Here is a 13,421-nt window from a genome sequence, read left to right as displayed (position 1 = left end):
AAAAATCACTATTTTAAAGAATGTATTTTTTCAATTTCTTGTTAATATCACAAAAATAACAAAGAAGCAAAAGTTCAAACTATTCCTGGACTTATAATATGTTTTCTTACAACTTTACCAACAATGTATTCCCTGTGATTTATGTATGTATATTTATTTTATTTAAAAGCTATTGATGGCTTTGTGCTTTCACTTCTTATTTATGCTTCCTTGGCGATTGATCGCTTCATTGCAAGTTGTCATTTCTCTTTCCTCATGACCTGCCTTTTTATAATATTTACTCAATGAATTCTATGATAGAAAACTTTTGTTTTTAATTTATAGACCTGGAACAGAATTATTTGTCAGATATGGTGCATATAATTTTACTCATGACATTTTTGATACCTTTGACCTTTGAGTCAAATATTCTAATTTCCCATGATTTTCATATTATTCTTACTTTCCACATAAAAGGACTTCCCTTTCTTTGGCGCTAACCCTCAGCAAACACACCATGAAGATTTATTACTCAGAAGATGGCTGAGTGGGTTAATGTTGCTGCCCATGCCTGATGACCTCATTTCCATTTCTGAAACCCATGTCCTATAAGGAGTGAACTGATTCTCAAAACACGGTCTTTGCTCTTCACATATACACAATTATTGCCTGACTACATGCATCCAGACACACACACACACACACACACACACACACACACACACACACACACTAAATAAATGAGGTATAATCTCAAAAAATTGAAACGAATTATTTAAAGCAATAAAGAATATACCATCATTTTTAACATTTAGTGTTTCAACTTTAAGAATCTCTTCATGAATGGAAGAGATAAATCGATTTCATGAAATAACCCCATACACATCTGTTGTCTACAGTCTGTAGTCAGTGTTGGGTAGTATTTAGTGTCAGAGGCTACAGAAGCAGAGTATGTCATGGGTCCCAGATTTGTTGCTGCAAAGCTCTGTGTTTTTTGCATTTTATTTTTATTTATTTGAACTTCCTTTTTTATCAGTCTGTTAAATGGGAAATGTAGCACCTTCTACTATTTGGATACATTGTAAATAGTATATGAAATATGATAGGAAGGTGCTAAGAGATGCTTGGCCCTAAGTACTGAGCACATATCAGCTGAAATGATTAACTATGACAGTTCCTCAGTTGATCGAGGATACCACAATTGTATATTAAATGTATCACAGATATGCTTTCTAGTTCTTTAAATTCTGCAAACATTAATTATTTAATCTGTGTGCATATGTGTGGGTACATGCTTGCCATAAAATGTATACAATATATACAGCTGGTTCTTTCCTTAAACTCTGGTCATCAGAAATAACAGCCAGTAATTCACCCAATCAACTATCTCACCTCCCAATCTTCCTATTTCTAACAATCATATTTCTAATTACTAACTTCTATATATTTGGATTAATTTACAGAATGCATTGCTATGAGCCTATTCAAGAAAGTATTTTCCATCAACCACAAAAATAAATATTTCCCATTAGTCTTTATCTTTATACATTTCTAGTACTATTCATTTTCTAGGTCACCTTGAAAGATACTTTGTCAGGTTCCAAAAATTCACTTTCCTGGGTTTTGTACTAGAGCATAATTAACATATAAATTGAGTCCATGAGAATGTACCTGATTGTGTGACTGAAGCATCCGATGCAAAATACTCTGAAAACTATATAATTTTTCTAATTTGCTTCACACAAGCATTTCAACACTTAAATTTAGATGGTTTAATTGTGTAATGTTGTTGTGCTTTAAGATGCCTTCCTCCTCAAACTAAGGTGCTGAATCTCAAATAAATCTCATATGTCCTGGTATGAGGAAGTAGATACTGGGACATAATTAATAGGTGGATCCTTGTTATACAATTAGTGCTCTAACAAGAAGACTTTATGCAGAAACAAACCAGGAAGAGGATCTTCACTGGACAGTGAGCCTAATTCCTCTAAATGGCTCCCCGGACTCCAGGTCTATGAGAACTAGATGTCTATTATCTAAACCATGCAGTCTGTATATGATTTGTAGCATAATGACAAACTGAGGCATGTCACCAGGGTCAGTTAGATTTTAAAATATTTGTTAGTTGTCTCATGAAACACTTTGCATTTGAAGCAATAGCAAAGGAAATTCCAGACATGGCATCTTACATATCACATTACTGCAGTATTTCAAAGAATCAATTAGTCTTAAAAATAGTTGCCTCTTATCCTACTGAAGGAACAGTGTTTGCACTTAACCTTATTTAGATAAATGTCTTAGATTTAAAATTACACTAAGATAATCTCAACTTTTGCATATATTTTTTAATTTTGCACAGTAATTATGTTTTGAAAAACTTGCTTTGCAATGGAAAAATGCAAAAGAAAGTAGTTATAATCTTAAAATATCATGATCCTTCATGTCAAATCATAGATATGAAAGTAAATTCCTACTCCAAAAATGCTTGCATGAATAGAAATATTCTTAGCATAAAATAGAGTAGGAACAAAATAAAATATCTGATTAAATGGATATGTTTCTCTTTTGAATCATGAAAATGTAACTAAAGATGACTGTGTATACAGTAAATGTTAATATCACCTACAGATGTACGACGATCTTATTTAAGATTTTTCAAGAACTTTGTGTTAACTAACAGTTTTGCCAGTGAGAGGGACACATTGTAATAGCCATATATCCACTCCTCATTAACAGCCTACCCTATGCTCTTTGGTTGATTTAGATGTAAGTTACAACAATAAAATAATTCTATGGAATTTATTGCTGAATAAAAGTTAGCAAAGTGAAGACTTTGTATAGGAAGTAACTTTGAACAATTGCTATTAAAAAAAACCATGACATCTTTGTGTGTGTTTAAATGGCCCTGCTATTAAAAGGAATAAAACAATTAATATAGAAGACAAAAGAATGTTCTGAAATGATGTCAGGAAGGTGTGAGGTACTGTAAGGAAGGTTCCTCACTGCATCCCTCCAGTAACTATCCACAAAGAATTCATATATGATTATGGCAGAATATGGTAGTGAGATACCTTCTTCCGATTCCCAACAAAGAAATCTAACATTTAAAAGTAAGAGAAATGGGGGGTTGGGGATTTAGCTCAGTGGTAGAGCACTTGCCTAGCAAGCGCAAGGCCCTGGGTTCGGTCCCCAGCTCCGAAAAAAAGAAAAGAAAAAAAAGTAAGAGAAATGGTTTCACCCTATGTGCCCTTTACCTGAAACAGTCTAGCACCTGAAACAGAAGATTCCCTCAGGCCCACGGGGGAAAGAGACTGGAAAACATATTTTCCAGCCTTTTGGGGCTCTTTATAGAAGAATAATTTCTGTCTTGCTACATGGAAGGCAATGGAGCATCTTTGTAACTAGATCACCAAGTATCAATTAGTTATTAACATTATAAACAGTAAGGGGAACCACAGTAACCAATATGAAAATATAGATGTTGATCCCCCTTCCAACCTGCATAGGTACCAAGCTGCACCGTCTCACCACTGCATTAGTCTGTGGTTAGCAAGTCTGTATGTCTGCAAGACTTGAGTCCCCAGGCATATTCCTCGTCCAGCTCCATCCTCTCCTTAATGTCGCCCAAGATCAAAAGCCCAGCGTGTGAGCAAATATCTGAGACTCTCCATCTTTCTCATGCCAACCTCCAGTCAGCAACATGATTGCAGAAAACTAGACTGGTACAACTACTCTGGAAACCAATTTGGAGGTTCCTCAGAAAATCGGAAATAGATCTACCTGAAGACCCAGCAATATCACTCTTGGGACTATACCTAAAAGATGCCCCACCATGCCATAGTGGCACATTTTCCACCATGTTCATAGTGGCCTTATTTGTGATAGCCAGAAGCTATAAACAACCCAGGTGTCCCACGACAAGAAAATGAATGCAAAAAATGAGGTTCATTTACGTGAAGGATTACTACTCAGCTATTAAGAATGAGGACATCCTGAGTTTTGCAGGTAAATGGACGGAACTAGAAAGTATCATCCTGAGTGAGGTAACTCAGACGCATAAGGACATGCATGGTATGTACTCACTAATAATGGACATTATTGAAAATGTATAGAAAAAATGTATAGAATACCTAGCATACAATCCACGGAATTCAAAAAGGTCAACAAGCTGTAGTGCCCAATGCCTCAGTCCCACTTGGGAGGGAAAAGAAAGCAACCACAATGGGGGGAGAGAAGAAGGGACGTGGGCGGGAAAGAGGACAAGGGTAGGGAGGAGGGGAACATAATCTGGTATTGGGTGGGGGGAAAAGACTGAAGCCCTGAGGGCCAGTAGAAAGAATGGAAACAGGCAACCTCAGGTGGTAGGAGGGTGGGAGGACCCTCCAGAATGTAGCAGAGACCTGGGAGATAGGAGACTCTTGGGACTCAAAGGGAGGGACCCTAGATGAAGAGCCCTATAGTGGGGAGAGGGAATTGTAGAGCCCACCTCCAGCAGAAAGACAAGGCATCAAGTGAGGGATGAGATTGCCATCTCACAGTCAAAACTCTGACCCGTAATTGTTCCCGTCTGAAAGAACTGCAGGGATGGAAATAAAGAGCCTGAGGAAAAGAAGGTCCAGCAACAGATCCAAAGTGGAATTTAGCTCAAAGGGAGGCCCGAAGGCCTGGCATTATTGCTCAGGCTATGGAGCATTCACAAAAAGGGACCTATCATGACTGCCCCCGAAAGACCCAACAAGCAGCTGAAAGAATCAGATACAGATGTTTACACCCATCCAAGGATCAGAAGCTGCTGACCCCTGTGGTTGAATTAGGTTAAAGCTGGAAGAAGCTGAGGAGGAGGGCGACACTGTCGGAAGACCAGCAGTCTCAGTTTAACCTGGAACCCCGAGATCTCTCAGACACTGGACCACCAACCAGGCAGCACACACCAGCTGACATGAGGCCCCCAACACATAGACAGCAAAGGACTCCAGGGTGAGTGTTCAGTCAGAGATCATGCACCTAACCCTCAAGAGACTGGAGGCCCCAGGGAGTTTAGAGGTCTGGTGGGAGGTGGAGTGGAGATTTCCTCATGGGGACAGGGGTGTGTGGAAGAGGTAGGGGATATGGAACAGTTGGAGAGTGGACCATGAGGGGAATAAAATATGGAGTGTGAAATAAATAAATAAATCATTGAGCACTAAGAAAGAAAGAATGAAAGAAAGAAAGAAAGAAAGAAGAAAGAAAGAAAATAAGAAAGAAAGAAAGAAAGAAAGAGAGAGAGAAAGAAAGAGAGAGAGAGAGAGAGAAAGAAAGAAAGAAAGAAAGAAAGAAAGAAAGAAAGAAAGAAAGAAAACAAACCTTGGTGTCCTAACTAATACTTCCACAGGCCTAAAGCCAAGGACACATCTACAACTAAATGTGGATGTATTGATTATATAAAGGAATACATATGTACGTAAGTATACACATATGCCTGCAGCATCAATTAATTTAAAAGGCAATTTAAATTTGGAGGAAACAAAGGGGTTATACAGAATGGTTTGGAAAGAGGAAATGGAAGGGATAATAATGTGACTATTTTCTCAAAAATAGAATATAAATAAATAAATGTGGAGCAAATGTTTGTGTGTTTATCTGACCCAAATGGCAAACCAGTGATCTACAGTCTTTGTTCACAGTCATTGTCCACAGACCTTTCTTTGCAAACTACAGATTACAAAGAATGTTTATTGTTGATCAACCTGGGAAAATAACTTAAAATCTAATCTGCCAAAGGCTATAACAGAACTCCAGTTGGTATTCCTGCATGAGACAAAATCTAGCCAGGGGCATCTGACTGGGTCAGTTCCTGTGTACAAGCAGTGTACAAGCAGTAGCCAAAGTCAAGATACTTAGTAGCAGAATTCTAGGCCACATTCAAAGGTAAAAATCTATCTCTACCTGCCAAGGGCTGGTCTGCAAGGCTGGCACTTTTCTTACATGCTCAGGCATTAATGTAAGGACACAGAACTATGAAACCTGTCAAGTCCATGCAAAAGAAGCTTTTGGATGGGTCATCCATTTTGTTATAAACATTATTAAGCTTAAATTTATGAAAATCAGTTCAAGTATCCTGTCATAGTAGCCTGAATCTAGAAATAAGAGAGATTTCAGGAATTTCACAAAGATCTAAAAATTGAGAGTGACTATAAATATTCAAGCTTTGCAGTTGAGGCAGCCACTTGATGAATAACGTGTTTACTGTGCAAATATTGAGATCTGTATCAGATCCCAGAAACAAAATAAAAAGCCAGGCATAGCAGTGTGTGCTGTAGTCCCAGCATTAGAAGACACTGGAGGATCCCTGGGATTCACTGGGTAATCTAGCCAAGTAGTGAATTCCAGATTCAGCATCAAAAACTAGGAGGTATGAACCATAAACATTGATACTTTAGCTTCTTTTCTGAGTTGTATCCCCTTGACCTGCTGTGTTTGTCTTATTGCTCTAGCTAGAACTTCAAGTGCTATACAGAATGGATACAGAAAGAGTGGGCATCCTTGCCTTGTCTCTGATTTTAGTTGGATCGCTTTAAATTTCTCTCCACTTAGCTTGATGTTGGCTATTTTGCCTTGCTGTATATTGCTTTGTTTATGTTCGGGTATGCACCCCGTATCTCTGATCTCTCTAGTACTTTTAATTAAAGGGGTATTGGATTTTGTTAAATGTGTTTTCAGCATCTAATTGGATGATCATGTGGTTGTTTTCTTTCAGTTTGTTTATATGGTAGAATAAGTTGATGGATTTTGTATATTGCACCATCCCTGCACTCCTGGGATGAAGCCTACTTGAACATGATGGATGATGTTTTGATGTGTTCCTGGATTTGGTTTGCACGTATTTTATTGAGTATTTTTTCTTCAATTGGTCTTAAGTTCTCTTTTTTGTTGAGTCTTTGTATGGTTTAGATATTAGTGTGACCATCATAGAATGAATTAGGTAGTGTTCTTTCTGCTTCTATTTTGTGGTATAGTTAGAGGAATATTGGTATTAGCTCTTCTTTGAAAGTGTGGTAGAATTCTACACTAAAACCATCTGGGCCTGGGCTAGTTTTGGTTGGAAGACTTTTGACGACTGCTTCTATTTCATTAGGGGTTATAGATCTGTTTAAATGTTTACTTGATCTTGATTTAACTTTGGTAAGTTGAATCTATCTAGAAAATTATCCATTTCATTAAATTTTTCCAATTTTTGGAGTGCAGGCTTTTGAAGTAAACTTAATGATTCCTTGGATTTCCTCGGTGACTGTTGTTATGGATCCATTTTCATTTCTGATTTTGTTTATTTGTATCCTTGTCTCTCTGTCTTCTGGAAAGTTTAACTAAGGATTTGTCTACCTTGTTGATTTCCTCAAAGAACCAATAGATACCCACACCCAAACAGTGGAAGGAGCTTGGGAACTCTTAAAGAAAAATGTAATGATGTGCCATAGTGGGAAGGTACCCAGAAGCCCCCTCCTGCTCAGAGGAGGTGAGGAGTGAGGACAGGGAAGGATTTTGGAAGGGGAGGTGACTGAGAAGGGGTCACTGAGTAGGATTTAAAGTGATTGAGTAAAAAAAATAGAATGTAAAAAAACTACAGAAGACTGCTGGCATCAAGATTTGACCTCCACAACCATGTATATACACATCATAAGCACTCTCACACAGACATGCATGCACATGAACACACGTGTACACATGCACATGTGCAAACACAAAACTGATTTCAAGTAAATAATCTCCTCCAAAGAGTTAAAAATAAAGAACAACAAAATAAAGCCAAATTAGCACATGGAAGAAACTAAAAGGATGGATTGAAATGATTTCTGGAGGTAGGGCCCCATGGTGTGAGCAACAAGAGCAAAAACGTACAGACAGGATTGTGTCAAACTAAAACGTTTATACACAGCAAATGAAGCAATTAACAAAGTGAAGAAATCATCTCCACAGAGGAAAGAAAAAAATACCTGTTACGTCACATGTAAAAATGGATAACCAAAAACATAAGGAACTCAATAGCATTTTGTGGTCACAAAGCTATTTGAAAATAGGCAAAGAACCTAAACAGATATGTCTCAGAGAAGTCCTACACATACATGAATGCATGCAAAACTGGACTACAGGGGGATACTACTTCATACCTGTTGGAACTGGTTGCTATGGACAGAAAAAAGGGGCTAGCCTGGTACCATAGGTCTGTAATTCTAGCTTGTAAGGATAAGGCAGTGGTTGATGGATCACAAGTTCAAGACAAACCTGAACAACTGAGGGATATCCTTTCTTGAAATAAATGATTTAAAAAGGAACAGAGAGGTTTCCAGCAGCAACTCATGGAAACAGATGCAGACATCCACACCCAAAAGCTAAACCAAGCTCAGAGGATCCTACACAAAAGGATTGAAGGAGGCAGAGTGCTGAACTCAACTATCCCAAGTTCACAGAGGCTTACAGAGACTGAACTGACAGGGAGCCTGAGTGGGTTTGATATAGGCCATCCACATATGTTCGTGTAGCTTAGTCTTCTGGAGGAGCTCCCAAGAGTGGGAGCAGGAGCTGCCTCTGAAACTTCTGCCTGTTTTTGAGACCTTTCCCTCTACAGGTTTGACTCTTCCAACCTTACTATGAGGGGAGGTACCCAGTTTTATTGCAACTTGATATGTCATGCTTGGTTGATATTCCTGGAAGGTCTGCCTTTTTCTGAAGGGAAGCAGAGAAGGAATTAATTGGGGATTGACGAGAGGAGACTGTTACCAGCATGTAATATTTGAGATAAGACTAAATACAATTATTTTTAAAAGACTACTTTCCTATAATGTCCCGAGCTTTAATCCCCATTTACCACAGAAAAGAAAACAGACAGGTAAAAGTGTTGGGGTCAACAGAAAAAAAGGGAAGTTTTGTGCATTACTGATGAAAACATAAATTAGTACAATCATTATTAAAATCGCTACAAAATCCAAAAATACAACTACCACATAGATTGGAACTATCATTCTTACATAAATATATAAATAATATTAATTGATGTGTGAAACAGAAATCACCATCTTAGCATTACTACACATTAGCCAAGATATACACCCAATCCTGAATGGATGAAGAAAATGCAATATGTACACCATAAAATTCTACTCAGACTTTAGAAAATGGGAAATTATGTCATTTGCAACAATATTCTTGAATCTGGAGAACATTGTGTGAATTGAATTAAGCCAGGCATGAAAATATAACTATCACATGAAGTTATTTATAGGTGGACTCCAAAGTTTTGAATTCTGAGAGTAGAACGACATTACTCGAATGTGTGCACTCACAAAGGGTGCAATGTTTCACACAGAGAAAAGGAGTAATTGTTAGATTCTTTGCATAGGAAGATGACCTTAATCAATAATGCATCTTTCAAAATAACAAAAGGGAAAATCAAGTGTCTTATCATAAAAGTAAGAGAGGTAATTAGATATGCCAATTTACTGATATAACCATACTCTACTGTGTGTGTATGTATGCATGTGCATGTGTGTGTGCGTGTGTGTGTATGTGTGTGTGTGTGTGTGCATGCATGCGGGTGTGTGTGTGTAAAAATTACTATCAATGCACATGGATACTGTAACCATAAGGACTCAACAATGTAACTGTTTCCACTAAACCCAACAAGACCACACATGTTAGCATGTACAGTGGAAAATTCATAAGCTCCCAGCCCTTGTGACTGAGATACAGCTCACTACACAGGGAGAGAGTCAGTTTCCTCCAGGAACTGGCTCCCTGACAGGTTTCTAAACCCTAAGTAAGGGTAACACTGAACTCAATAGGGAGTGTGAATATGTGTGTGTGTGTGTGTGTGTGTGTGTGTGAGAGAGAGAGAGAGAGAGAGAGAGAGAGAGAGAGAGAGAGAGAGAGAGAAACAATAATAATCACAGGAAGGGAAAAAAACAAAGGGCTAACATCGGGAGTTGGAGGCAAGGAAACTTATTTTCCAGTAGAAATAATGAAAATGCCATACTCTTGTATGTGTAATTCTGAAAAAAATATTACAAAAGGAGACTACAATGTAAGATGAGAACACAGACATTTTAAAACATAGAAATAGCATCTTTGACATCTAAATTCAACTTCAGTTCTGCCAATTTTATTAAGAAAAGTCTCGAAGACTTACAAGCTGATCTATTTCTTGAAAGGTCACATGATTTGGATGTTAAACGGGGCACAGACTGATTTTTATTTCAACCTAGCTACTCTACCATCACTGTAAGGTTAAATTCTTTTTAAGCCAAACTAAGATTCGCATCACAGTTTTGTGAGTGAAATTGCTTGTCTACCATTGCTTCACAATTCTCTAACCCTAGTGTTGTGTGCAAAAAAAAAAAAAAACCACAAAAAAAAACCTCTAACTCTAACACTTTAAAGTATCTCTCAGTTTTATCTCTAGGTTCTTGTCCACATTTTAAATAAAAATATCAAAGCAGAAAGTTATCAGAAAAGGATGATGAAAAGGGAAAAAGCCAAAAGGTGACTTCTCAATGTAACATTTACAATGAAATGTGTTTATTGGACAGACCCATGCCTTTGCCTGCCTCAGAGACTGGCTTATTAAAATTTTTCATACAGCAGAGACCTTTTCCACTCAGCAGCTTTCTCTCTGCGTTAACCTTTCCCTGAAGCAAGACCATACATGACATTGCACTAGAGCGCCAGAGGAAGTTTTACAGAGATTAATCATGGAAAGGACATTGCATTTTCTGTTGAACCAGCACTGGTTCCTCTCTGCTGCCCACAGAGGACATGAATGACCTCACAGACAGACCTAACACAGGGCAACATATCCATATTTAGCCTAACGGGGAAAAGTGGACAGATACAAATGGATCGTGGTCTTGGTTGTTCTCTGTATTTAATAGCTACTAGATATGAACCACATGAAAAACCCAAACAGGAGGAAAATCATTAACCCATTTTTTTTCTGCAGGAGAAAAAATGACTATGGTAAAGAAAGGCGATAACAAGATGAAATATAGCTCTGTATTTTCAAGAAAGAAAGTGATAAATTCTCCTAACACTGACGCCTCTTTTATCTGAATAAATTACAAAACACAATCTGAGCAAGGTAATGCACAATAATGAAAATAAGTGGTTCTGATAACAAAATCAATGGCTGTATGAACCAACAACAAAACTATTTTTGTTTTTGTACAAAATAACAATATTGTAAAACTGTCATTTGCAAAAATTGTATAGAAGGATTATACCAGTCACCATGGGCATTGTATGGTTTCCCATCAAGATTTTATAATGTAATCGGAACGTCACATACGTACAAGCCACCTTCTGAACCCTCCTTTGGTAAGTTACTTCCTGTTATTAACACTATTCCGGTAAGCAATGGAGTATGTGCACATGTGTGCCCCCTATTCAGAGATTTCTCTCATCTTACCAACTTTTATATTAAAATGAAGGTTCAACTTCATATACTTATCACAGAGTTCAGCCTTGTCTTGAATGTTCCCCATACTCTCCACTGTTCTCAAGTAAAACTCACAAGCTGACATTGTGCTGTGCATATTAAGCCGTTTGGCAATAGTCTCCCATATGTGAAAAGAAAATACCCAATCCAAAGTAAAATTATTTTCCATATTAAATCTGTCCTTTAGCTCATAATTTCTATCATAGCATTTTGCAACTGAATTAATGGCTGTCATGGAGATTTTGCTTCACTAGTTAAACTTTCAAGCTAAATTTCCATTTATCATTCCCTTACAATCAGTTGAAATCAATGTCATAACAATTTTACACACAGATCATATTTATTAAACAATATACCATCACCCTCAGAGTCTCTGAAATAAAACCATTCACAGGCTAGGGCTCTACCTGGAACCCCATGGCTCCTCACAAGCTCCTGTATGAAGGTAGACAGGGACGCAAGATTGGGGAAGACAAATGACACTTACATCGCTGCTCATCGCTGTTGTCCCCACAATGGTCTATAAAGTCACACACATGGTCAGAAGGCAAAGAGACTCCATTACTGCATTGAAAGGCTTGGACTCCTTGCTGACCCAGTGGAGAAATAGAAAGGCAGACAGTCCAAAGGAAACACAAAGGTCCAAGCATTGGGAAGGCCGACATGGACACAGCAGCCTCGGGGAGGAATATCCCTTGGCATTGGGATGCAAGGTCAGTCACTTATAAGATGAGCGCTCATCACTGGAAGCCGTTCCCCTCTCTCTTTGTTTTCCAGATTTGTCTCCTGTGAGTGTGCACTCCAGTTCCGGTGATTCAATTCTTAACAGATGACTCTCCAGGCACTAACTTAATCTTTGAGAGGAAGGACTTTGGAAAATATTTAACTTGAGTAATTGCACCACATCTGAAGCTAGCTGAACATGGCTGTTTATAACCCTGTGTATAGTTTTATGACCTTGTTATCTACTGAAAGAAAAGTCAAAAACAAAGAGCAAATACACAAATTAGAGGGGGGATAAAATAAAGTTGTAACTAATATATGGACTTTCTGTCTTCATTCCTATGTAACCTCTCATATGTAATTTAAGGCATTACTATCAGACCAGATTGTTAGAATTACCAAATAAAATGCTTTCCCCACCCACAGGGTGCAAGCAACTGAGAAACCTGAGCATACTAAGCACATTTCTATCACCAATCTGTGTGTTTCTTTTTTTGTTTGTTTGTTTTGTTTCAAAATATATTCTCCCTATGTAGCCTAGACTGGCCTTGCATTCCCAGTCCTCCTGCCTCAGACCCCCAAGCTCTGAGAGTATAGTAGGAGTATAGGGGAAGATACAGTAAAGTTTGGGGTCAGGAACATGAATTTGCATAGCCTGGTGGTGAGCATATTACTGTTTTTTCTGCCATGCAACAACTCACTTGTCCATACACCTTAATTAGCTTTTACAAATAAAGCATGTACCATGGGATGAGTTCTTAGAATTAACAGAAGTAGCTGATGCACAGAGACATTAAATAAAGAATTTTTGGGTGGGAGTAGCACATGCCTTTAATTCTAGCACTTAGAATGCACAAGCAGGTGGATTTCTCTGAGACGGAAGCCCCAGCTTGTTCTACAGAGACAGTTCTGGGATAGTCAGGGCTACATGGAAAATCTCTGCCTTGAAAAAATAAAGTAACATTTTTTAAAATAAAGAATACCGGAGGGATCACAAATATATTTCTGATTAAAATACTCTTTACACACTATATCTTGGGGCACTTAACTTTTATTTTTAAATGGAAGGGACCAGAGGAAATATTCTCATTTAACCAGGATGGCCTTGATCTCAATATGTAACCAAGTTTGGATTTGAATTCGCCGTCCGTCTCCATGTCCTAAATGTGCCATACCTGGCTCTTGGAGTTGTTTTCAACTACTTCATTATTTTTTAACTTCTGCAATGTAACTGCAAAATACAAAGATAACCCCC

At 38.0% G+C, this 13,421-nt stretch overlaps 1 protein-coding gene across 2 annotated transcripts in view; it reads right to left on the bottom strand.

The window, feature by feature from the left end:
* Nucleotides 1-12,260, bottom strand: part of Malrd1 (MAM and LDL receptor class A domain containing 1) — a 724,504-nt gene extending 712,244 nt beyond the window's left edge. The window contains exon 1 of one of the 2 annotated variants that reach the window (XM_087589615.1): nucleotides 11,931-12,260. In XM_087589615.1, the coding sequence (XP_087445741.1) occupies nucleotides 11,931-12,108 (178 nt within the window). In that variant the 5' untranslated portion in view covers nucleotides 12,109-12,260. 2 annotated transcript variants of the gene reach the window in all.
* Between the last annotated feature and the right edge of the window lie 1,161 nt (nucleotides 12,261-13,421).

The sequence above is a fragment of the Rattus norvegicus genome, chromosome 17 (genome assembly GCF_021556685.1).
Source record: "Rattus norvegicus strain SHRSP/BbbUtx chromosome 17, alternate assembly SHRSP_T2T, whole genome shotgun sequence".
Lineage (NCBI taxonomy): Eukaryota > Metazoa > Chordata > Mammalia > Rodentia > Muridae > Rattus > Rattus norvegicus.
The sequence above is the reverse complement of the archived record's forward strand: the minus strand, read 5'-3'. Positions and strand labels throughout refer to the sequence as shown.